Here is a 27,508-nt window from a genome sequence, read left to right as displayed (position 1 = left end):
CAAAATGGTTACAGTGGCATTTGCATGTCAGCATGAGGTTTGAAGTACACTCAGATCATAGGAGAAGGTGAATTCCTTGGAATCATGAATGTTTGAAAACTTTGGTGTTCTGCTATCTCACTAGGTGACCAGTTTGGCTCAGTATGGTTTTCTTCCTCCCACATGCATTCCATACCCCGCTTTTTGCCCTCCCTCCTCCAAGCCCTCATATCATTTCTGGAATCTTTCTTGTGTTTCTTTGATGATTTTATCACTACCATTTTCTCTTTCATTTCTGGGATGCTTTTAGTGGTCAGGTATTTGAACCTCCAGATTGACCCTTCCTATGTCCTGTACTATTTTTTCTATCTTAATTTTCATCTCTTCAACTTTATCCTTCTGAGAAAGTTCTTTGGTTTGTATTCCAGTCATTCTATTGAATTTCGTCTTTTCCAAGAACTTAATCTTGTCTTCCTCTGATGTAGCATCTTGTTCTTGTTTCTTGGTTTGCAATATCACCATGAAGCTCTGCAAATGGTGGAGATGGTTTTAAAATTCTTTCATTTACACCCAGCATTACCTCTATTTGCTGCAGATTCCTTTTGACTGTTTCAGTTCATTTTTTTCAGTTTAAAAGCTTTCCCCTGACAACCTTGGTCTACCTGTAGCTTGAGGGTGAGGTAGTGAAGAGCCGGTTGAAAGCACGGTGTGATGGGGAGGTTTATTACTGGTAGCATAATGGTAGAAGCCATGGTTTGCTGGGAAACATTTGGTAATGGTCATGGGTCTTTTTTTTTTCTTCTGGAGTGTTCAGCTTTCCTACTGAAAAACCCTCCAAACATCTGCTTTGGGGATGGGAGGCAAAGTGAAGCACACATCTGGTTGCCATGGTGGGAGTGGAGCTGAAGGTCCATATTGGATGCACCCATCACTGTCTTGCCTCTGTGCCTCTCTCTTTCTCTCCCCTGGAATTAGCAAATCCCTCTGGAGCCTTTGCTGCAATTCTCTGGCAACATCCGAAGCTTGCCAGCCCCAGGCGGTGGATAGCAGGAGGAGAAGCACTGCCAAATACCTGGAAGGAATCTTCTTCATCCCCAGACTGCTAGGCTCAGGCCCAGCTCTCCCACTGGGGACACCTGGTACTGTCACTTCTCTGTCTTTCATGGATTCTGCTGGGTGAGCTGGTGCATTTTCCAAGGAGAAGCATTGAAGGCACGTAATCAGTCCACTGCATTTAACTGGGAATGTCCTAACTACCTGGACACTAAGGTTCTGTGGCCAGTTCTGATGCTCCCAGCTCCTAACTAAACCTCCTATATCACCTTTCTTTCATGCAATATCTTCCTGGCATGATGTGAACCAAACTACCACAGTGTTGCCTTCAGCATTCAGCATTGTTTACCAGATGGTGGTAAAATTTCAGAAGCAAAACTCACAAAAACAAGCTCCCTTAATAGTAATTCATTAATTAAACATTCTTGGGTTTTTAATGGACCATGTTGCTATGATGACGCTCCAAACTACTGTTTTTTCAGTTACCAAGAAGACACAACAGTGTCATATTGGGGGTCTCTGAAGAGAGGGGATTTAAGTGAAAGGAACTGACAAAAAACTCCTATAATCAGAGGCAGAATGCTTGACCATTTGGAGATCCCACTCCAATTTAACTTGGCAAGGGATGGCATCCTGTTTGCTGTGCTGTCTGGTGTCCCTTAAGGAAAATGTCTTTGCGAACTTCCACAAGGAAATCTTCAGAGCAGGGGAGCTGAGGCCCTTTGCTTGTGGACGCTGTCAGTCTGCTGATGTACAGGAGAAAAAGAAGCCATTGAGAGGTCTGGGCCGCAGCTGCTTGGGTAGCAGTAGCAGCAGCTCGTATAACAAATGTGTCATGACGAATGCAAACAAAAGCCAGCACTGAAATTCCAGCCACACTATGTCCACGCCAGTTCAAAATTGTATAACCACTCTGCTTGAGATTTTTTCCTTCTCTAAATACATTCCATATGAGCTGTGGTGTTGAGGCTGCCGGGATCACCTGCATTTGCTCAGAAAGCTGTTTTTAAAGCCCAGACTGAAAAGAAAGTCAGTGAGAAAGGAGCTCAGAGAAAACTCAGAGGTACGGGTGGGAGAAGGAGGGGAGGCCTGCCCCTGAGATGAGGCTGGAAGCTAGGAATCTGTCACTGCTCCTGGGAGCATGTCCCAGAGGGGCCCCTGTGTCTGCAGTGGCCCTAGCCACAGGCTGTTTGCTACCAGCCTATGAAGAGGTAAGGACAAAAATTGAGTATTCTCAATTTTTGGAAATTTTTTTTAGCATTTGGAAATTTTTTTTTCAGCAATTTGACATGGCTGTGATCATTTTTCTAATAATTCATTTTCATCGTAGTTTGCAAAAGTATCAATCTGAGATGGATTGTGGGGAAGGCAGAAGTTGTTTGAGAAGCACTGCTGTAGATTCCCCTACCAGCCTGGGCTGCCCAGTCCAGTGACATGTGAGGCCATCAGTTGGCAAGACCACTCCTCAGCCATGTGGGACCCTTGAGGCGCCATCATTCTTCCATATGGTTTGTCTTCTTGGCTTCAGAGATTAAACACGTGCTGCCCCACAGCAATGGCCAGACACCAAAACTCAAAGAGATGTGATACCTTCCTATAATTGGCTCTTCGCAACTCTCTTGGGTAGTGTTGTGGATTGAATTGTGTCTTCCCTCCCCACCCCCGCCAAAAGAATATGTTGAAGTCCTAAGCTCTTCTACCTTATTTTGGAAATAAGTACAGATACAATGAAGTTTAGATAAAGTTATATTAGATTAGGGTGGACCGAACAACTCGTGTCCTTCTGGGAACAGAGAAGTTGAGAGGCACAGAAAAGCAGACCATGTGAGGGTAGAGGTAGATCCTGGAGTCATGTCATGCTGTCATAAGCCAAGGAACACCAAGGATGGCTGGCAACCACTAGAAGCTAAATGAGATAGGAGGGCCTCTTCCCTAGGGGGCGGTGGCCTGCCAGCACACTGAGTTTGAACTTGTGGTCTCCAGCACTGTTGTTCTAACCCACTGAGTGTGTAGTGGTTTGTTAAGGCAGCCCTAGAAAACTAATGCAAGTGGAAATCTCCTCGCCCTTTTTCCAGATGAGGACTGAGACACTCAGAGATAATAAGATCTGCCAGCTTCACAGCAGCTAACATGTAGCACAGTCTGAATTTGAACAAAGAGCCTTTGGCTTCAAAGATGAGCCTTATCCTCCATTCCAGATTGCCTACCCCTCTTTGTTAGAGGAGAGAACTGGGGGGAAAAAATGCCTCACATTTGGGGAAAGCTAAATAAATGATTTTACAGTAATACAGTGAAGTTTTAAACTCCAGTGTATTTGGAGTTTTATTTTGAAAACTGTTAATGACATTGGAAAGTACTAAGAAAAGCAACGAGTGAAAATATTAGACAATATTATATTTATAGCATGCAAAATTTGTATGTTTGTAATACACACATACAGAGTCTGCTTAGGAGACCATTCATACCGAAAGAGAAAACACAAAATGAAAATACAGTTGTGGTTGTGGAGTCTGCTTTTATTTTCTACTTTAGACTTTTTAGTATTCTCTGCCTGTATTGTAAAAAGTGCATGTCACAGATACCACATACAGTAAGTACTGACTGTGTGCAGGCATTGCGCTCTGTGATACAAACGGGTGTCCTGGTAGTCACAGTGGCCTGGCAAGCCAGCTCTTACTATTCCGATTCTGCAAAGGGGAAAACACACACACAGTCTGGGGGCTGCACTCTAGGTCTCCCAGCAATTGTTGTGATCAGGAAGCAAAAAAGACAACAGTTGGAAGAGTGAAAGTTAAGTAGTAAGGAACCATGAAGAATCTGTTACTGTGGCCCCTTGGCAGAGGGAAGTTTGCTCTCTGAGTTGCTGGTGATCCCTGTCCTCAGCCATTTGTGTGAAATAGCATTGTCATCTTTTTTTGACAGCTCCACAGAAGCTTCTGGAAAACAGGGACCATGGCTAATACCTTTCTTCTGCCCACAGCGCCTGCTGTAGAACACTTCATCTGCTGTAGAACACTTCATCAGAAGTCTCTGCTCTCTGACTCCCTGTCTGGTGGAGTCTTGAACACACCACATAAAGCACAATTACTCCCTGAGCATAGCTGAGACAAACCCCTGGAGAGCCCCACCTGGGAGACCAGGTGTCTGTTCCTCCAACCCTGCAGTCTGAAGGCGAGTTGCGGACATGAAAATGAAACTGCCACTGTTCTTTTTTAAGTACAGCTGTGAGTCCTTGCAGTTCAAATAGTTCAGACCTTAGCTGTAGCAAAGCTAAGTAGCTTTTCAGATAGGGCATTGAAGCTAGTTTTATTCCATTAGCATAGCACAGAGTTTCACCATAATTTTTTTTTTTTTAGGGAAGTCGGGGGCGGGGGTTGCGCTCAGGGCTTCACACTTGCTAGGTAGTCACTCTACCACTCAAGCCACAACTCCAGACTTTTTTGTTCTGGTTAATTTTTGAAATTGGGTCTCACTTTTTGTCTAGGCTGGCTTGGACCTTGATTCTCATGCCACAATGCCCAGCTATTGGTTGAGATGGGGTCTTGTGAACTATTTGCCCCAGCTGGCATCGAAGCACAATTTTGCCATCTCTGCCTCCTAGGAAGCTAGAATTATAGGCTTGAGCCACTGCACCAGCTTAGTTTCACCATAAAATTTTAATTCTTGTTTGGATTCTTAGTTTCTGGTATTTTCATCTGCTTTTCATTGGTATTATTTGCATTCTTTCCTGCACAATGTCTCTAGATACTAGCAGATAAACATTGTGAAAATAAAATCCTATTTAGTAGTTGAGTTAGTGAGAGGCTTAAAGCCCACTCCCTCCTAGGTATGTGTTAGGCGGTTGTGCCACTTCTCTGGGCTCTTACTCAATGCCATAGTTTTTTAAGGGCTCAGAAACTTTGTGGTAAAGAGTCCAAAGGCCTGTCCATACCAGAGGCTGTTTTCATGATCTGAGTGCATTTTCCAGCCATCTTACTAAGCTGCCTTAAGAGACATTCTTTCTTGACCCATTGAATGGCTGGGGCAAGATGCCCCGAGATAGTCTTGTGGTATCCCTATAAGAGCCTGGGTGAGTATCTGGTGTATACAAATGTCACCTTCCTTGGTGAACATAAGCAAAGCCCAAACTTCCCAAGGAAAAGAAGCTTCCTAAGGCACCTGGGATATTTATCTAATAAACACATATTGTACGTGCTGTGCACTAACCAGCATTGCAAAGGCTCTATGGATATTGACCCATGTAAAAGTCCCGAGTTCTTGTCCTGCAATCAACATCTTCTTCCTGGAGCCTCTTGCTGGCTACTTCTGGTCCCCTGTGCTCCCCTCAAAGAGGGGCTGCAACCAGCTGGTGCAGTTGTGAGCAAAGAAGTCTCAGCCCACTGCCCTGCAGGAAGGCAGAAGACAAAGGCACTGAGATGGGAGGACAAATCTAGAGTCTAGCTAACAAGCTCTCACTGGCCTTCCAGTGTCCACAGCCCAGGAAAAGACCTGGAGCTGGAGCATCCTGCTTTCCTCCCTTACCACTGTCTATGTTTTTTGCTCTTCTGGAGGGTGTCACCTCTCCTGCAGTAAGGGGCACCAGGCCTTCAGGTTAGTCATGAAGACTCTGCAGTGAGGAAGAATGTTGATGATGGTCTCTGGGTGTAAGAAAGGCACACATCATAGTGTAGATGTCTCTTCATTGTTTATTCTCTCCCTCCACTGGAGGACATCATCAGATCAACCCTCCTCACTGTGAGAAAATGGACTTCCTCTTCTGGTCTCCTGCTCCGTCATTCTGGATAGATCCCTTCACACCATGTCTGCCTCTAGACTCCCTCTGCAGCATTCCCACACCCTAAGCCTCCCTGTCCGTGCTAACAGCCTTGCACCAGAACCATCCTCCCCTAGATTTAGCTTCCCGTGATCCACACCTTCAGAGTCTGAACAGATCATTCTAGAACAATAATTTACAGATGACAATAACACAATTTTCCTGCCCAGAGGAGTTTCTAATAGCAATAAGAATGATAAGAATTATACTCCAAAAGTGCTTCACACAAGATGAATATGCAATAAAAATTTGTTGGATTAATATTGAATATATTTCATAAGTGTTTTATTTGGACTATTTAATTTAATCTTCAGGACAACCTGATGACATAGGTACTGTTTTTGTTTTGTTTTCAAGACAGGGTCTTGCTATGTAGCCCAGGTTGACTTGGACTCACTATCCTCTTGCCTCAGCCTTCTGAGTGCTGGCACACACCACCTCACACAGCTTGACATAGGTAGTGATATTATTCCCATTTTACAGATGAGGGAGCTGAAGTTTAAAGAAACACAGACATATGACACACTGCTATTTTAAAGAATCATTTTAGGTGCTTTTCCATATATATTTTGTAATTATTTTAAACAACTTTTTGGGAGGAAGTAAGTTACTTTATTCATCCAAATTTAGTGCACTAAAAATACAGGAAGGTGATATGAATGTCTCCTGGCCATTAAGCCTATCTTTTATTTGACATCTTTGTCACTTCCTTCTGTCCATCACATTAGCTGTGAGGGCAAAGGGCAAAGACTTAGCTGCTTTGGGCTATGGGCACAGTAGACAGGGAGCCCCAGTACCTTCCCTAGGCCTCATGGCACCAGACACAGCTACTGCACCAGCCCTCCAGCTGTGACTTCACACTCCACTTGAAAAGGAGAAATCATTAATGCTGGATATCCAGACATAAGACCAAGTTACCAAGAATGAGAGTTTTTTGCAGAAGATCCTCCCCAAAATAATACTACCTGCTCTGCTCAGAGCAGAAGTTCTTAATCTAAAATATACCACGTGGTTTTTAGGGAATCTTTAAGCTAACTGCCTCTCGCTGTCCAGTTTATTAAGGAAAAAAAATTGTGTCTGCATTTTTTCTGGGAAGCAAAGAATTCTCATATTTGCATAAAGACCCCCCACCCACCCCAATAGAGAAAGCATCATGATGGATCTGTAAGGTACCTCTGCAGGCCTCCCAGGCTGGCTCACCCTCTGTCTGCCCTCCCTTTCAAGGGGCTGCTTTCCAGGAGAAAAGTCCACTCACTTACTGTGAGCCTTACCACAGAAAAGTGAGCTCCCCGGATGTAAACCTTGACATGGACAGGCATGATCTGATGGAGACTGACCAGGAGGAGTCTTGAGCTGGCTCTTAATCAAAAGCACTTGACCTTATAGGCTAGGGCTGGCCTGGCCATCTTCTGAGAGCCAGAATATAGTGCTGACACTCCAAATGGTGATGAAGTCTTATGTTTGTTCAGGGTGACTTTTTGGCTCTGCCACACTTCTAGATTTCCACATTATAGCATAGGATATTGTTTGCCTAAGTATAATAGGGCATGTGAGTTGGTTCCTGGCATGAACCATGGAAGATTAGCTTACTTTCACCAACTCAGAATTAGCCCCAATGGCTATCACAAAAAGACCACACAACTCCCAGAGCGTCTATAAGTAGATACTGAACCATATGTGTTATTAGTCTTGATCTTAGAACATATTATTTTTAACTTTGCCTTGGTTGAATGTAGGCCCCATCATATTGTTAAAATAGAGTTTCACAGCCTTTAAGTGACTAGGGTACGTCACTTTTAAGATGTTTTTCTAAAAGAAAATGTTAAATCCCAAATACATTTTTGGCTGAATTGTTGGTTTTAATGGTCCAGAGTCAAAAACCGTAACTTAATTCCTCATAAAACTTAAATCAGTTTCATGATTTAAGTTTAAACAGTTCCCTCCGTTCAGCCTGAGAGTTCTACTAGTTCCTAATCCTCAAAAAAATTAGCATATTCTTTGAAAATGTTGATGGTTTTTCATCTCAAAAAAAAAAAAAGTTCCTTATCAGTATCTGACTTCTGTTGACATATGGAAGCTTATTTGTGGCCTTGGTGATAGTTTAGTGGTTGTAGTTTTCCATTCTTCTCTCTCTCTCTCTCTCTCTCTCTCTCTCTCTCTCTCTCTCTCTCTCTCTCTGTCTCTCTCTCCCCCCACCCCTTTAGTATCAGTACAGAAACAGGGACAGTGTCACGTGTGAATGTGTGGACAGGCTTTCCTGGCTAGAGTTAGATACTGTTAGCTACTTGAGGCTCAGAAGCCTGTGTATTTGAATTTTGTCATTTCTCATGAAACTGGCTTGTTTTAGGAGATACCCCTGTCTTTCTTGTCTTCCCATAAGTTTTTAGCAAGTTTTATTTTTATTAAAGATATAATGTTACAGAGAAATAAGAGGAAGTGATTGTCTGGTCCACGAACTCAATTTAGTGCAGCAAATTATTTTTGAGTGCTGATGATATATCCAAAGTCTGCTCTCACAGGAGTACAAAACACCTAGAGAACACTCACCAGAAGTGCTTGTGGGCACTAGGAGTGTTCCTGAAGCACTGGCTTAAACTATTATTCTCTTGTCATCCCCAGGAGGCCCCCACATGGCTCTAACACAGCATCACCATCTCACGCACTTACTAAAACTCTCCCTTTGGGTCAAAAGACTGAACTAACACTAGCAAAATCTCTGAGAGAAAAGTGGTAGGGTCTAGGGAACAAAGGAACCTCCTTCCCATTCTCTCTTCTTTAGTCACCTTCATGGCATTTCACATTTTATTTATTTAGAGCAATACAGATTCCACTGCAACTCTATACTTTTGCTAGTCACCCAAGTTTGGAAGCTTAACGTCCTTTCCTTTATACCGAAAAAGAACCATCCACCAGAAAATCTGCTTAGGAACATGCTGGAAAGTTTCCCAGCTCACCATCGTGCAGATGTCAGATTGCTGGGTGTAATGTGTGTCTGCCAGCAATTCTTGTTTCCTGCAGGCCACGGTAAAGTGATGTGCAGTTGGAAAAGAATTTTCTCTTAATTCCATACTCAGCAATAATGCACTTGTAACATATACGTGCCTGGAATACATCACTGTGACCTGCTTGTGGAGCTCAGAGTTTATTTGGGGGACAAAATCCTCTGGTAAGCAAGAATGGCTTCATCTCTAGGCTAGAAGTTTAACAAAACTACACTCAGTGGCCTCTTTCAGTGGGGAATGTGCAGGTGACATGTGGTTAGTGGTGTAGGTTGTCCCAGAGCTGGTCTGTTAGTCATCACCACGGTGACAATACCTGAGAAGTCAACTTAATGGAGGAGGGATTTATTTTTGTCCAGTTTCGGTCTATGATTGCTGGCTCTTTATTTCTGGGCTGAGGTGAGGCAGAGCTTCATGGAGACCACATGTTCTGTGTGGCAGAGAAGACTGCTCACCTCACGATAGCCAGGAAGTAGAGAGGAGGGCACCTATGTGATGGGTTTCCTCCTTCTTCCCCTTGGATTCCATCCATGTCCCCAAGACTATTGGACGGCAGAACCCACATTCAGGTTGGCGTGTTCTCACCCTTTGTATGGGAATACCCTCACAGATACAGCCAGAAGTGTGCTTCCTAATCTCCAAGGTGGTTTTCAATTCAATCAACTTAACAATGAAAATTAACCATCACATGTTCTACTGACCAGGGTCAGGGCCGTCACTGCCCTCTAACAGGCCTGGGAGTTAACTGATCCCCTGGGACCCTAGTTCACTTCACCTTGTCCTTGATAGTCTATTAGGAAGCTAAGAGCTTCTCTTTCATAAAATGCTTCTTGGGTTAGTTTAATTTTCTTCTGCTGTCTTCAGCTAGGAAGGTGGTAATAGTACCGAGAGGTCAGTCAGGGACTCTGGAGCCAACAGATTTGGGCTGATACCAACTCTAATTCTAACCAGCTTTTAACCTCAGCAAGTTCCTTAACCTCTCTGAGCTTTAGTTTGCTCATCTGAAAGAACATGATGGAAACCTCACAGAGCTGCCTTAAAGATTAATGTACACATATGGACACTTTCTAAAGCGTTTTTCAATCCCTCGTTTGAATCTTTACTTTCAGTCTTGGTAGGGCAAGTCTTCAACAAGTGCTCAAGTTAGTTCAGTATTTGAGTTTCAAAGGAGGGACCAGCAGGACTTCTGTTTGTCATAGTGTGAGGTCCAGTGCTCCCTGGCATTTGCTGCGGCATGTGGCATGAGGTCTCTGCTGCTTTCAGTTTTTCTGGTAGTAGTGGCATTGCCCGTTCAGTGTCTGCTGGCTTAAGCAGCTTCACTTCTTGCATGTATGCAAGGAGGAATTATTTTCCTTCTATGTTATTTTGAAAATCACCACTGAACCCATTAGTTGGGGTTGTTTTCTATTGCAGTGGTGAAGTGACACGAAGTGGACTACACCCTGTGGCACGTTCCCACTCACTCTAGTTTATTTTTAATTTAAACCAAGAATAAAAAATACACACCCCATCTCAGATGCAAACTGAAGTCAGACTTGGTTTCCACACATCCGTAAAATAGAACACGTAAGCCAGTGGGGGAATTGATGCTCAATCCCAGGCATATGTTACTTGTGCTTGCTAATACCACATTGACACTGGCTTCAGGAATGTGTGCAGAATGGCTGCGACTGTAGTCCTTCTTTGTGTAATGTCCTCCAGCTAGAACGCTGCTCGCTAAGGCACTTGCAGGGAAGCATGTGTTCATAATTGCTAATGGAGCTTTACAAAATTTAAAAGTCCTTTTGGTTTTCTGAAATGTAATCTTCTGTGCTCGCTCACCCCCGGTGAGCATTTTTGGGTAGCACACTTTAAATGAGCTCAAAATTTTTCATTAACAGATCTAGTACTTGAGAGAAATTCCAAACCACATTTTCTACTTGAAATATGCACACCAACCATCGCTTGGAGAAAGCACCACGAACCCCAGAGAGGCAAACAAAAGGCCAATCCATATTCGTGAATGAGAATATGGGATCGTGTATAAATGCTATTTTTCTCAAATTAGCAGATAATTAAAAATTTTAATTTAGAGTGCTTCTCAAGCTCATCTGGAAAAATTAACATGTGCAATGCACAGTGGGTTTTTTGTTTTGGTTTGGTTTGTTTTTTAAGAACTTTTCCCCAGAAAATTTTAAAATACTACAGAGATCCTGGTTTCAAATAATGGATCAGGGCTGGAGGTGAGGCTCCAGTGCCCGCCTAGCAAGTACAAGGCCCTGAGTTCAACCCCATCACTGCCAAAAATAAGTAAATAAATAAAATAATGGTGCAAAGGCACAAGGTCAAATGGTCCATGGATCAGAAATGGATGACAGTGAAAAGTGACGTGTGATATGGTGAAAATCACTGAGAAGAATGAGTAAATAAAGGGAAAAAATAGTTGGCTAAGTGTGTAGACAAAAACAGTCTCATCTTATGCCATGGCCTTAATAAATTCCAGATGGTCTAGAGGGTTAGATTTTTTAAATGAAAACATAAAAGAAATAGACAAAAAGTATAAGTCACTCTTTCTGTGATGATGAGGTTTTGCTAAGGATTTACTAAGTACGAAAGCAATAAAACCCATCTACATACAAAGAGAGTAAAAGATACAGTAACTAAAGCTTTAAGCATGCTTAAAATATATTTTAGTTGGTGATTGTATTGCAAGTATGGGATACCATATAATCAATACAGTATTAACATAGGAAGAGTATTTCTAAGCCCACCAGAAAGGCAATAACAGAAAAAAAAATGGAGGAAAAGAAGTATAAGTAGCCAATAAATGCATTTTTTAAAATGTAGGCCTCAGATTGGGGATGTAGCACAGTATGGCAGAACAAAACTGGCTCACCTCAGAAGCAGGAAGTGAAAGAGGGAAGAAGCAGCCAAGGTCTCACAATCCCTTCGAGGGCCCCCAGTGGCCCAAAGACCTGCCACTAAACCCCACCTCCTAAAGTTTCCACTGCCTCCCAGTAGCATCAAGTTGGGGGCTAACCCTCTAACACATGGGCCTTTGGGGGATACTCAAAACCCAAACCATAGCAGCACTGTACATTAAAGTAGGCCATATTTCCCATTAAGTTATCATCGTCAGTTATATGGACAACCATTAAGCAGAACAAAAGCTCCTGATGGGGAAGATGCAGAAAAATGCCAGGACCCTGATGGCAGGAAGGCAACTGTGCTCCCTAGGGAAAAGAGTAATGCAGTGATGTATGTCGAGTGTAATACGCTAGTACATTTTCTGAGCCTTAGAAATGTCCACAGCTGGGGGACTGATTGGAAAACCCCTGTGTCTTGATTGTAGTGGTCACATAGGTATACACAGCCGTCAAATATCATCAAATCACATGTTTTAAATGGATGTGTTTATCAAGGGTAAGGTCTTCTTGATTTCTTGAAGAGGAAACAATGTCTGTACACTGTGACCCATTCCATCCCTGGCGGGGGGTGGGGGAAGCGAGAATCTGACGAGAACATAAACCACTATAATAATATTCTCTACATTATAGTTTGTAATTACAAAGCAAAACCCAATCTGACTTTTGCTTTTTGTTTTGAGACAGGTTCTCACTACTTAGCCCAGGCTGGCCTTGAACTCCATTCTCCTACCTCAGTCTCCCAAGTGCTGGGATTACAGGCATGAAGCACCACATCTGGCAGACTTAACTATTTAAAAATAGGAGGATGGTTAAACAGATTTCAGTAAGTTAGTGTGAACAACATCAAACAGCTAAACTAGTAGAGTGTGCTTTCAGAAACATTTAATGACATAAGTGATTGCACAAAATATGATAGGACATGAAGTGGGAGAGAAAAGATAGCAAACAGGGTTTACAACATAAAATCATTTTTATTTGAAAAATCATATATAAGCACAGGAAAATGATTAAAGTGGAATACCTCAAAATGTTCATGGTATTAGTCATATATCTGTCATGGGATTGCCAGTCTTTTTTAATTTCCCAACTTTTATGTAGTAAGCATGTAGAATTTTAAATTCTGGAAAAGGGTTATTCAGTTTAGGACAATAATTGAACTTTCAGGTGAAAATTACATGGAAGGAAGATAGCCCCCTGGACCATTTGGGCATTGCTAGGATGACACAGAACTTTCATCCCCTCTCTCTCCCTCCAAGTGCCTGTGTGTGTGGCAACATTGACCAGAAAGGACCAATAAGCATCACCGTTCTCTAGGGGGCCACAGTCCAGGGCTCAACTTTTGGTCACACTGCCAGCTCCTTCCTCAAAAGACTTCCAACCTCTTTTCAGCAACCTTTTGGATTTCATCAGTTTGCTGCCAGATTCTAGCTGGTGGTCCATTAAAAACCCACTGTGAGACACACAACACACATACACATTCACAGCCCTTTCTGGATACATATAACAGAAATACTAAAATTCTTTGACTGTAAACTCCAGTTATCTTGACATTTTTATCTTGCTGTAAGTATCAAAAGACGGGAACGGGATTCCCAAGTCTGAATGCTTCACCTTTTGGAGTGTTCACACAGAAATGTAAGATGCTTCAATTACAAAGGGGAGATCATAGATCTTTTCCATTGCTATATCATTGTCCTTAAGCTGCGAACAAATTGCCTTAACTCTGCAGCAGCTGACATGCTAACCTTCCCACAAGTCACTGGGGTAATAAGGTTAAATGCCAGGGTCATGGCTTAGCCAAACCAGATGTGAACAGTGCAGCTATTTTCATGTCAGGGACTGAGGTTTAAATATGCATCCCTTATTTGTTTTTAATTGAGTGAGTACAGATGGCACCTAATAAAGTCTTCGTGCTGTGACATCTAGAGGGCATTGATTTATTAGGTTTGGTAGGTGTGGACAGTCCAACTCTGCTCCCCCTTCCTGACATCTCACAGCACAGTCTGCAGGAATGTTCCAGTGATCTTTGCCTGTTTACTTTCCCTGGTGACAGATGAGGATCCTTTCTGAGAGGTGAACACTAGCACAATGCAGAAGCAAAGATGAGGCTTTGTGGGTAATTTTTAATAGATATATTTCCAAAACTCCTTCAACATTAAGTAACAAAAATAACAAAAAATGGACTTTTCTCTGGATACTTAGTAGCCATAAGTATTATATCCCTGGTAATATAAATATCATTTCTGAGTTTTAATAAAATAAGTGATTAACTTTACAAATATGTTGAAAGTCAAGAGATATGAGAAAATGGGAAGCTGAGAGGGTCATTGTGCCTTTTCTCTCATTTGATGTGCACCGGGATGTGACCAACTATTTGACATCTCTTCCTAATGCTTTTTCACTCTGCTTAGGGTGTCTGGATAGGTCCACACGCCAAGACTAGTTAAAGAACCATAGCCAAGGTAACAGCTAGGCAGGTGGTTTAGCCAGGTTGGGATGGTGGCTGAGGCAGAAGGCTCAAGAAGCCCAGGGAAAGATGGTGGGATTAGAGGTTGGTGGTAAGAGTAAAGGCCACAGGCCAGCACAGACCAGAGCCTCACAGTAAAATATGGACTCCATAGTAAAATTCTAGGACTCAGTGACTAGAAGCATCTCATTTAATCACCAGTGAAATCTCAGTTTCACATAGTTTTTCATAGCCATATTCATGGGGAAATGTTTATGTTCAAGAGTAGAGAACTCCAAAACAGCCCACAGCCATGCAACTGACAAGAAAAGACCTAGAAAGTAAAGCAGCTTCAGTATACCTTATGGATTACCAAGCAGTGGTCAACATTCTAGAATGGAAGACTCAGACAGAAGAGTGAAGGCTCTATGAATGGACCTTGTTTTGGTTTTTTGGGTTTTTTTGTTTGTTTGTTTTGTTTTGTTGGTGGGACTGGAGTTTGAACTCAGGTTTCATACTCACAAAGCAGGTGCTCTACCATTTGAGTCACAAATCCAGTCCATTTTGCTCTGGTTATTTTGGAGATGGGGGTTTCACAAACTGTTTGCCCAGGCTGGCCTTGAACCATGATCCTTCTGATCTCAGCTCCCAAGTAGCTAGGATTACAGGCATGAACCACCGGCACCTGGCTTGGACCTGACTTCTTTTTTAACACCAATTTATGTATATATTTGGGTCTTTTGACTCAGAATCTCAAATGGATCCTCTGTGTTTTACCTTACCTAGTTAAATAGAATGTCATTCCATAAGAAAGCACATATGAATTGATTTGGGCAAAATTGTATAATCCAGGACACCAGGCAAAGGATTGCCTGGTACAGCTCCTGATGTCTTTAGGGCCATGCTGCTCACTCTTTGTCTCACTTTCTTGCACTTTTCTCTACCCTAAAACATGCAGCTATTGTAGTGATGACAGTGCAAGGAATCTTACAAAACTTAACTTTTTCTTTCCTTTTTTTGGTAAGTATTTCAGGTATGGTCATGAATTGTTTTTTGAAAGCTTATTTGTCCAGCATAGGCAAGATTCAGTAGAAGATAAAATGACTAGAAAGGAAATAGTCCTTCCCAAATGGGACTTTAGAGGGAAGAAATACCCAAACTGTATTGTTGACATTTTTAAGGATCACATAATCAGCTATAAGTTGTGTGGTATAAGCAAGAGGTGCTTTGAGACTTTTATAAAGCTAATGAATATGTAGGTGGAACAAGTTTCCCTATAAATGTTCATGAATATGGTATAGGATATGAATCTTTGCTTTCACTGAATGTGGTTCTTAAAATTTTGAGAGAGCAGCCCATCTACAAGTCTTGAGATTAGTAATTTCATGGTCAGTAATAGCCACTAAATTCCAATTAAATTTAAACTTAAATTCTTTTGTTTCAGTTGGGAAGAATAGCATTTTTCTGGTTTAGAGGCAGAATATTAATGTTTTAAGGGAACATTTTGGAAAGGATAATAATAATATTTGTTATTATTATATCAATCTAAATAATAGTCAGACATTCTTCAAAGAATAATGATACATATTTGGGAATAGCAGAACCTTGTAACAAGAATATGTGTGCCATAGTAAGCTGTGAGCACATTCAAAGAGGCTGAGCAAGGGGAAGATCTTAAAGGCCAAAATGAGGCGGATTACATAAGGTATTTTGAAACACAATCTACTTGGCCACAGAATTAATAGCAAGGGTGGTGCCAGTCTGAGGTTGAACAAGCAGTTGCTGAACAGATGTCCTCATGGGAGTATTTTTTGGTATGAGGCTGCAGTGACCTTTGTGCAAGGTTCTGGTTCTGGTAGAGACTTTTGTGATAGTAACTGTCAGGAAATTATGCACACGAACCCTTCCTTCATGGCCCCTCTAAACTATCTTTTCTTTTCCTCCTCCTCCTCCTTATTTTGTTTCAGTTGACCCAGTCAATTCCATTTTGACTATAACAATTTCACCCTCATCAGGAACTCATTCTTAAATAACCTCTCTTAAACCCTTTAGACATACATTACATTTAATCCTAACAGCAACCCTTTGAGGTAGATAATATACTATAATTATTCCCATTTTATAAAGAAACTGCCAGCTTGGATGGAACTCATAACCTTCCTAGTCACTGAGCTGGTAGTTGGTAGGGGCAGCTCTTGAACTCAGGCCTGGGTAACTTTCAACAACTCCGCTCCTCACCACTTTACTCCCTCTCCATGCAAAGAGCCAGGTGGAAAATACGCAGATCAGAAGGAGATGGGGTAGTTAGATGAGAGTCGGAGTCTAGGAAATTTTATTCTGCTAAATTCTCAAGAGCTCATTTCCAGAAAGCTTAATGAGTCTGTTACAATGCTATTCACACATACTTTTGATGTGTTACTTTCTTCTATTTTTTTTGGAGGAAAGACTTTAATATTTGAAATTACTAAAACTGACTGTTTTAATAAAGCATTTGCAAACTCATTCTGGTCAACAGTAAAACCATTTGTTTCTGTCATGTCAAAACTTTGGTTTTCATAAGGGTTTTTAATGAATCGAGGAATAGAATTTGAGAAAGCAAACAATTCAAGGAAAACCACTTATTTTTCTAAAACAGCAAAGTAAAAATAGGAACTCTTTCCTGTTTAGTAACTGCAAATGTCTATTGGAGTCTCAGAAATTCTTAGAGTACCTGACTTCCATAGAATAAAATAGTGATTAATGACCACTGGCTAAGTCGTTTTAGTACACTGTCATTATTGTAGTTGCTTAGATAGAAAAATGTTCTATGATTTACTCACTCAAATTTAGAAGTCAGTAACTTTTATTTTTAAAGTTATATATTGAAATATATTGTCTATCAGAAATAAATATAGTCACAAGCTAGTAATATCAATTTAACGGTAATTTGGTCTTGTTAGGCTGTTAAAAAGAATTAGTTACTTTCAAATATTTTCACAAAACCCTTTGTTATGAATATCACTGAGATATGATTGAAGGCTGTGAATATCATAAGTTTAAAAAACATCCCACACTCAATTTCATATTTTCCCCCTTAAATTCTAGCAGCTTTACATCTGCCATGTTCGTCTTCATATCAATAAACAACCACTTGTCATCTGGTTTTTACATGACAATTTGGGAAATGATGTACTCATTATCTGCCACTGTAAGATATAAGCTTGAATATCAACTGATTTTCTCTATGTTTATCTTACATTAGGAAAAAATGGCAGCAACTGTGTCGATCCAGTCACAAGATAAACATACAGTGCAATATGGAACTGAGAACTTATTCCCTCATAAACATTCTAAGTGGATATAAAGACTTATGTGATAAACATTAACTTATCAAACACCGAAATTTAAATACCTCAAGGAATGCACAGAGACAGGCTGATCTAAAAGCCCTCAAGGCATTCATTCAGCCGAAACCTGCAAGAATTGGAGCTCATAAGTAGTGCCAGTCTGGACAGTTGGTCTCAGCACCCAGAAACACTGACGCAAAGATTGAAAGGCTAGGTCCAGCCATGACTTCAGAGAAACGCCCATCATAGGTGTGGCACAGCAGAAATGGTGGCCCTCCATTACCCCCCGACCAGGGCACCACCAAAATTTCAGGGCAGGTGTGATTTCCTCCCCTATTCTCACTCCATCCCCACCAAGCCCAGCAACTCTCCTCTGTGCTGTTTTGGACTTTGTAGAATAAGAAGGGAAGAAAGGAAATTGTTCCTTGCGCTCCAGAGGGTTTTGCAAACATTCAGAAAGGGAAAGTGGGATTAAATCTACTAAAAGAAGAGCCAGGGAGTTTTACTACTCTTCACTTCTAGCCAAGACCTCAGGCCTTCATTTTATTGTCACACGTAAAACCCAAGAAGCAATGACCAAAGTAAGTAGCATTAAATTAGAAGATAATTAGCACGTTTTTGGTAGGAATGGTGTGAACATTTGTGATGAGACATACTTATTCCTGGTAGCAAGATCCACTCTCCTTCATGTTCAACCACATCTTCGTAAGATCATCGCTAAGGAGATCATATGCATACTAGCATTGTCCTGACAATCTCTTGGGATTCCAGACACTGTACACATCTTTTGTGGTACTGGAGCTTGAACTCAGGGCCTCATGTTTGCTAGGCAGGTGCTTTACCACTTGAGCCACTCCACCAGCCCTTTTTTGTGTTGGATATTTTTGATATAGGGTCTCTTGAACTATTTGCCCAAGCTGGCTTTGAACCTCCATCTGCCTGATCTCTGCCTCCTTGAGTAGCTAGGATTACAGGTGTGAGCCACCAGCACCTGGCTCACTGTGCACATCTTACTCTCTGGGATCACAGGGAACACTAGTGCTTACTGGAAAAGCTAATGACTTCATAGAAGTCTGATAAAAGAACTTTCCTATTTTAAAAGGTGACATGTAGTAAGTGGATTTTTTAATGTAAAAGAGGAAACTGGGCAGTAAAGACCAGAGGTAGGTGAGGCAGCATGGTGGAGCTGCCAAAATCACGAATCCTTATCAGTGCATCAGAAATTGTCAATGAGTTTCTCTTTTGTCCATAGAGAAATGGTGCATAAGGAGAGACATTTTATAAACAAACCTAAGACTTCCAATGTCTGCCTAAGAACCCACAGCTCTCATGGAAATTCAAGAGATGTGTTGGTGAGGGAGTTCAGTCCTACACATCAGGCTATAGACATCGCAGTTAGTTCGACCAGGAGGTCATCTCAGCAAAGCCCAAGTAAATAAATCACTCGGTAAAAGCCATTGGAGAGGCAAGGTTCTTGGAAAGTCATAAATCAACCAGCATGTCTATGTATGGTCTTGCTAGAATGTAGGAGCCATTAGAAATTTTTTTAATGTTTCTTTAACCGTGCATGATTTGAAAAAGAGGACTGTGACCTTATAAGCCAGTCTCTACTATTATATCAAAATGCAATATAAGTATAGTATGGATTTAATGCCAGTTCATGTATTCAGTTTCATGCAGTGAAGTTACTGTCTATAGAACATCATGAAGTTACATTTCATGCCCCCAATAGAACTAAAATGCAGTGGGTTACAACTTTTCCACTTGTTTTCTCCAGCCTTTGAAAGGATTTTTGAAGAATGCCTTGAATGTCATTCAAGCTACCCTTTCTTCTGCCCCCAACCACACCTATCTTTAAAGCCAGTAAAATAGGTGTGTTGGGGGGAAGGTACTATTGGGAGGGGGCAGGTGAAGGAAGGAGATTAAGTTGACACTATATGGCAGATGGATTTCATACGCCTATATGAAACAAAACTAAGAAATCTCTTGCAATTGCTTGAAGTGGAATGTGAGGGGGTTGAGGGGGAGAGACAATGGAGGTAATGTAAATATTGTACAATATAAGTCTAATTGGAATTGTCACTTTGAATCCTCCCGTATAATGAATATATCTTAATAAAAATTTATTTTAAAAAAGAAGCGAATCAATCCTGATGGAATCTAGCTCTATCTATGAGCATTTTAAAACACATTAACACTCTCTCTTGCATGCTTCCGGTCTGTTCCTGGTCTTTCCAGCATGGGTAGGTAGTTTCTTTTTCATCCTTCTTTGTCCCCACCCCCACCTTATCCTAGAAGAAGGCTAGGGCTAGGGTGTAGCTCAGTGGTAAAGTTCTTGCCTAGCATGCGCAAGGCCCCAGGTTCCATCCCAGCACTGTGGTGAGAGGAAAGAAGACTGATGTGCATTCCACAAGTTCAGGCTTGTGTTGCATCAAAGGTCTAACCTAGCAATCTGTCCTCTCCCTTCCACTAACACCACAGGCTTCTGAAGCTTCTCTTCACCTTGACCATGAAAGTTCAGCTGAAGAAATCTTCCAGACTGCCTTCATTTATAGCTGTTGACCTAACTTAACCTTATGTGTCAATATTCCTCCTGATTTTTGTGAGTTTTTTTGTGGGGGAAGATGGTGGGGGAAGACTGGGGTTTGAGCTAGGGCCTTGTACTTGCAAAGCAGGTGCTCTACCACCTGAGCCATACTCCAGTCCATTTTGCTCTGCTTATTTTGGAGATCGGGTCTTTTGAACTATCTGCTCAGGCTGGCCTCAAACCGAAATCCTCTGCATTTTAGCCTCCCAAGTAGCTAGGATTGCAGGAGTGAGTCACCAGTGCCTGGCCCTCCTTGCTTCTCTTTCATACATCAGAAGAATGAAAGAGCTTAATTTTTCTCATTAGGAGAAAGCTCCGGTACATATGCAAATTCATACCACAACAAAACCTTTCAAAATATACGGTAAAAGGGCTGAGGATGTAGCTCAGTGGTAGAGCACTTGCCTAGCACATGCAAGATCCTGGGTTTGATCCTCCACACCTCAAAAAAGTATGGTGAAGTTAAAAAAATTCTTCCCAGATTTCATTTGCAAGTTTATGTGTCTATGACATTTTTACAGTATGTAAATGTTAATATCAGATATTTCCATTTATTTTAAGATCACAGTTACAGCACCCAGGTGTTTTTCCCTCAGACGGGCTCTGGCATTTGATTGGCAAACTTAGTTTAAATAAACAAATGGGTCTCCCATACAAATGGAAAGACACACTTTCATTTCATTCTTTCTTAAGCTTTTACTTAAAGCACAATTTGAATGGACTTATAGATACAAACGCTATCTTTTTGTAGTGAAAGTGATAATAAAATTTATTAAGAAAGGAATGCACTTTCAGTAGACTGAAAGCAGGTCATCTCTAGACACAAAATAAGAATGACCTAAACAGTGTCTCATAGGCCATGCATTTGTAAATGTGACAATTAACAGTTCATTTACATCCCCCAAGACCTGGTACCTGGTACAGATTGCCCAGATAAAGTAAATTTAACTGAAAGTAACATTGCAAACTCTCGCTACAGAATTGACAGCATCTTTGGAACTTCATTTCACACTTCCCTGACTTGGGAATGGTTATTTTGAGTGGCACCTCTCATTAACCTAACTTCTTAAGGCCTAGGCAGGAGGTTAAATATCTCCCTTATCTACATGTTCAGCCTCCACGAACAGCTACTTCATTCACAGCTCTTGAAGGGTTTATCAAAATTTCACCATGTTTAGCATTCCAGAGAGAACATCCAAGTTGCTGGCTCTTTCTCTCCTTTGGGTCACACATCAAGCCTGATGATTGTGATAAAAATAATAGTAAAAAAAGCAAAACAAAAAATGCAATAGACTATATTCTGTTAAAGAGAATACATTTAAGATTACCTACAAGAAAGAAAAAACTAAGTTTATGATCTCTAGCCTTATATGAACACCCAGTTCATAGACTCCACAAACAAGATTTCATACCCATGATTGTTTTCATATATGATGTCATTTAATAAGAGTTTCTAGTTCACTAAATGTTTTATGAGCAGTGGAATTGTTCCTTCTATTTTCACAGTCAGTAGATAGAGGATTTTCAAAAGGCCCTGTGCATTTTCAACAGTAATAAGCTAGGTGATAGACTGGCTTTGTGCAACATTAAAATGAATGCCTTACAACTGAAGAACACTGCATTATATACATTTCTGGATCTCTAACCAAAGAAAAAGGTAAAGAGTATCTTACATCTGGCAGAATTGAAGACCTGAGCAGCAACAAGAAGAAAATTCAGCAGTCAGCACCTGAGATTTCATTTTTCTTAAGGGAACACACAAGAGGGCACACAGTCATGTATGAACAAGGATGTGTGCCTCAGCGTACTCAGAGTCATTAAAACTGAGAGAACCCAATTATTAGCAGTAGCAATTTGGTTATACGATGTTCAGGCATCCATATAAAAACACATTGCAGAATTTGGCTTGAAATAATGATATAGGAAAATGCTTGTGATCAGGTTGAAAGACTATAAAGTTAAATAAGCAATATAACATGTCTTTTACAACTCATACATAAATAAGAACAAGACTAGAAGGAAATATTTTACTACCCTAATAATCATGGCTTGATTAAAAGTCACCTTATTTTCCTAAGTTTTCCAAAAACTTGGCCATCTACACATTTGCTTATGTATCTATGTACACATAGATAAACATTTATATGTGTATGGATATATATGGATATCATAACCAGAAAAATGAATTTTTAAATTATAAATTACTCTCTAAGAATTAAGGCTTAAGACTAAAAGCTTATAAACCACTCAGAGGGTTTATGATGACCCCATACATACTTGGAAGGTAAGAAAACTTCGAGGGAAAAAATAATAAACGAATATAAAAAGTGAGACACAGAACTGCGTGGGTGTCAGCAGTCACTTCACTATCATCAAGGCTTGCTTTCCACGATGAAGTGTGATACATGCTTGTTCATATGTAATCATGCAGCCTTTTGTGTGTTTCCCTAAAATAAATGCAACGTTAAGTGCTGACTGCTGGATTTTCTTCTTATTGCTGCTAAGGCCTTCGATTCTGTCAGAAGCGCCTCTTCTCTGTGGACAGGAATCTATGTGTATATGTGCATGTGTGTGCACATGTGTGAGAGCAAGACAAGTAAGCCTCGGCCTGCTAGGACCATACCGACTGTGAGAAATGGGAGAAGAATTCTGTGTGCAAATTACAGGCAGAACTTACAGAGTCGTCAAGTGCCAAGGAAACTTGGCACTGCGAGGGCATTTTTCTTAATCTTTGTTTATTCTTTTGTTTTGTTTTTGTTTATTCTTTTGTTTTGTTTTCTTCTCAATGTATATATTCCAGGCTGTCCTGGAACTTGTAATCTTCCCATCCCCACTTTTGGAGTGCTGGCATTACAGGGACACACCACCGGTACCACCATACCTAGCTCAATCTTGTTCCAGTAAGCAATTAGTTTAATTAAGATGTCTTCAGGAGCCACTGATTTGGGCTTCTATAGTGTGTTTCCAAATAAAGTAACAAAAGTACAAAAAGCAACAAAAACACATTTCTTTGTAATGACTTCAAATATGAAATATATTTCCAACAAAAAGACACACTTAATGGATAAAGCTGAAGTGAGTCTTCCAATGAGTTTTTTTCAGATGTAGATATTTTTAAACAGAAATGTTTTGCTCACTGTTGCTGTCATAAGAAACCCTTCTTTTGTTGCCATTCTCATCTTGAGTCAGTATTTTAATGGCAAGATGCTGTACTGAGGAGAGCATTTGTGTATGTTTAGGGAAGCATGTACTTTCAAAGAAATGATCAGTTTTTGATGTTTTGGATCATGATGCCAGACTTGGGGAGAAAAGACACAGGAGCAAGTTTCCCTGTACCCCGCAAGCCTGAGTGGCAAGAAAATCCTATTGTTGGAGCAGCCTGCCTCAGTGGGCACTAAGGTGGCTCCAGGCTGATTCCTCTGATCATGAGAGTGTGGGTAGGAGGGAAGAGGCTTGGTGACCTCTTCAGCCCCAACATGCTTAGGTCTAAGCTTTAGGATCTCAGAGTGTTGCTGGAAGGCTCCTTCACCATCTTCCCTGGCCCAGTCTCTCCTGGGGTCCAGCTCCCCAGCTGATTCATTGCTTGTGAAGTTTATCTGGCCAAGGGTTCACCTAGCTCTACAAAACATAGACATCTGCAGCTGCCAGTGCCACCCTCTGATGCTCCCCCTTCCCATCTCTCTCCTTATGCTCTACTAGGAGAAGGGCCCTTCTGATCCCCAGTAAGGCAGAGCTTCCCAGGTGGCCAAGGCAATTATTGGAGGGATTGTATATTCATTTCTCCTCTTAGTGTTTATTCCTCCTTTTCAAAGTGTCAGTGAGCCTGTTTTTAGCTTTCAGAGGTTCTCATATTCCCTGGAATCTTGCTTTGGACTTAGAAAGTGTGCAGTACCTATCAAGTGCTGGTGAATGAGCAGAGTTCGGGAAAGAAAATAACTAAGTGCCACCCTCTTAGCAATTTCAGCAGATTCTGGAATAAATAGTGTGGAGATGAATTGCCCAGGCAATATGTGGAAGCCCCTTCAGTGGGTGCCCTCACTTCCAAGTTGAGTGGAGTCAGGACCCTCAGATGCATAGTTTCTGAAATGCATGTCCCCTAGCAGGCTGGTGGCTAGCTAGCTTCCACCCCAAAGGGGCCAGCACCCTGGTCTCTGTGGGCCTTTGCTGACATACCCCAGACAGGCCAAACACTTTCTCATTCTTGTTCTTTTTATTGTACTTCTGCTTCTAATGATCAAAGCAGAGTGGGAGTGTTAGAAAGCCTTCATTCTCCTTCATCAAAGGAACCTAGCCGTTTCAGGCATTTTTAAAAAAGAAAGAAAATCATGTAACTTATATTTGGCTACATAGAGCAAAGGTTCCCTTGAAATTCAAAGTGATCTCAAATTATTTTTAGTTATTTATACTACCAGATCTGAAAAGAAGGCTGAAAAATTTCCTTGTGTTTACTTTACCAACCCTAAGCTTGGAGACCGCCATGAACAGCTTTTTGTTCTTTTCTCCCTTAATTGCCATACCTCCAAGAAGCTGATCTTAACATGCCATCGATCATCTGAGTGGCACATCAAACGCTGGCCCTGTCAGCCCCGCACATCACCGCGAGCCAGTGACATACATTCATTTCCGCTGTAGGCAGCTGCAGGAGAGCTAGGCTGGCTTGCAGTTGTATTTCATGTGTTTGAACTGTGTGGCCTCCCTGCATAATTCAGGAAATGAGTTTACTCTATCTGTGACAAGCATCGTGTTCACACGGTTGCAGGAGCAGGCAGCATGGTGCAGGGCTCTGCAGGAACTTGGAGTAGTTGTTGACCTGGGGAGCGTGAGATGGTTCTCTCTCTCTCTCTCTCTCTCTCTCTCTCTCTCTCTCGCACTAATGCTTCAGTCATGGTGCATTCTCTCTCTCGCACTAATGCTTCAGTCTCACCACACTTGACCATGACTTTCACCAAACCTTTCGCCTAAGAAAATTGCCTATCCCTGTTGGTAAACCAGAGTTTTTTTGACAGAGTGCTTGTTAAAACAGCAAGGCCTCTCAGTGGATCACCACTCAGCTCCCTGCAGCTGAAGAATGATGTTCATCTTTGGATGATGCTTATTTGGGGGTGATGGTCAAATACGGCCCCACTTCTAGTTGCTATGAAACATACCCATTTCTTGCACATAATCTGTGCTGGACCAGCTTGTTAGCAGGGAGGGACTCTGGTCAGTTGGAGTACATTCCTGTCGGTGGAGTAAAGGAATGCCCGGGCAGCCCAGCATCTGAATACGTGCAAATGAGTAAGGTTTGCTTCTTTTGCATATGGCTAACCATCTCAGAGGTCATAAAGCAAGGCCTCTGTCCTCCACGGCGGCAGCTGGGTTTATACAGTATTTCCACATTGTTTATTCTGGCCCAGAGCCAGGACAACATCATTTTCCATTATGCATGTTTGACAGATGAAGGGAGGTAGGAGGGAAGGCTGAAGGGGCAGGTCTGTGATTTCCTTTTTATTTACATTAAAGAGACTTTTAAGAGCACCGAAGATTATGAAACAGTCCAAACATCACGTCAAGGTAGCTGAGGTGAAGTGAGCAGCAGTGTTTGCAAAATGTCCAGATCTCAGACAGCAAAGCAAAATCCATTCATGGCCTTAGTTGTCACCACATAATCTTGCATACAAACTAGGTTACTGGTGATCAATGTTAATTATCAAGTTCAAAGTTAAATCCCAGTGTTTCATGCAGTGCATTGGGAGGAGCCGTTTGCATTGGCAAACTAGAGCATGTGCACTTTCCACGGGTGTAGGCATCCCATGCAGGATTGTCGTGGTTCTGAGCAAGTTGTCTTTCCCAGGGCTCTGCAGGACTTTCCATTTGCAACCCCTGCCCTGTGACAGCAGCTTCAGCTTCCTGAAAATACTCCTAGTCACCTGGCCTAAGATCTTCCACCAGGAAGTGGTCAAAGTTGATGAAAGAGCCATTATTTAAATTATGTCCATGGCAAGGCCTTGGAATCAGTGTTTTACTTCTAAACAACGTATTTCTTTTGAAAATGTAGAAACATTGAAAAGTAGCAAAAATGATGGTGAATCAAGTCACTGAACAGCACTAATATAGCAAAATTAAGTCACACAGACATCTTTTGGAACAACAGTGCTTGATTTCAGTACATAACACACCTGATGCAAATTCATCAGCTATAAGTAGGTGGCGGTGACATGTCTATTTACATAGGTATTTATGTTTGTAACAGACCATCCCTTATCATAGTATTTCTTAAGCTTCGCGAAGTGTGTGAAAGCCATCTGTCACCATAACATAGTGTTCTTCAACAGAGTGGCTAAGCAAAGCAAATACTGCTACCTGTCCAGATTAGCCTATGAGCCAAATCTTTCCTATCAGCCTAGCTAGCCTCAAGAAATGTGACTTCTAGAAATGGAAGGTTTGTCCAGGGAGGACCCTCAACTAAGGAAGGAATTTAGCAAAAACAACATAACGTAGAATCAACACCAAAAGTTGCCCTTTGGGTTAATCCAGCCTTACCAATGGATTTAAAATGCAGGTTTCAAATCAACAAACATTTATGGAGGGTCGTTACATGCCGGGCTTGGAGCTGGACTCTGGGGAGCTAAAACTAAAAATGACACAGTTGCTTTCATTTTGAAAACATTTTTGCTGGCTTGCACGATTTTCAGCAGCTCCTCCTCAACTCACCACAGCGGTCACCTCAAGTTAGAACACTCAAGCTCTTCTTTTTCACCCAGGCCCTTAATGCCAGAGTACACACTGGGCCAGGAGAAGTGGGTGGTTATGGATTGCCACTCGATTTGGAAATTAACAGCCTGTGCTACAGCAAGAAGGTGCTAGGCTGGAATCAGAAAGCCTGCTTTCTCGTCTCAGGACTTCACTTACTGGTTTCACAACCTCGAGCCAGTCTTGTGACTTCTCAGGCCCTTGGTACTGGTGAGTGTAATGGTTGCCAGGACTCTGTAAAGTAGGCAGGGCTTGGTGAAAGTGCATCAATCCAAGAGGCCCATGCAAATGGAGAGGGGATGCTGTTCTGTTGGGGGAAGCAGTGGGTAGGTGGGGTGAGCTATTTAAACAACTATTTGCAGAACTTTAATAATGGAGAAAGCAGTTCCCCCACTAGCCACATTCTACTGGCTTTTGTTTTGTGTCTTCCGACATTGGGTGGCCAGCCACAGATTTTTATGTCATTGGGGTCTATAGTCTAAAAAAGATTCCAATTCAGGACTATATGGGGCTCTGCACCCCCTCCTCCAGATGGGTGTGTGGATATGTCTATAAAGAAAAAAGAAGACTAGGCAAGTTGGCGCACACTTGTAATATAACCACAGCTCCTCGGGAAGTGGAAATTGAAAGGATTGTAGTTCTAGGCCTGCCAAGGCAAAAAGTTGGT

At 41.6% G+C, this 27,508-nt stretch overlaps 1 protein-coding gene across 4 annotated transcripts in view; it reads left to right on the top strand.

Moving 5' to 3' along the window:
• Ust (uronyl 2-sulfotransferase) overlaps window positions 1-27,508 on the top strand; it is a 276,799-nt gene that overhangs the window by 229,938 nt on the left and 19,353 nt on the right. The window contains exon 8 of one of the 4 annotated variants that reach the window (XM_074072417.1): window positions 17,438-22,584. The exons of 2 other annotated variants lie outside the window; for them this stretch is intronic. In XM_074072417.1, the coding sequence (XP_073928518.1) occupies window positions 17,438-17,478 (41 nt within the window). In that variant the 3' untranslated portion in view covers window positions 17,479-22,584. Of the gene's footprint in view, window positions 1-954; window positions 8,021-17,437; window positions 22,585-27,508 lie in introns of those variants that run through there. One more of the 4 variants, XM_074072416.1, reaches the window with a different exon arrangement.

The sequence above is a fragment of the Castor canadensis genome, chromosome 1 (assembly GCF_047511655.1).
Source record: "Castor canadensis chromosome 1, mCasCan1.hap1v2, whole genome shotgun sequence".
In the NCBI taxonomy this organism is placed as follows: domain Eukaryota; kingdom Metazoa; phylum Chordata; class Mammalia; order Rodentia; family Castoridae; genus Castor; species Castor canadensis.
This window is presented reverse-complemented; position numbering and strand designations above follow the sequence as displayed.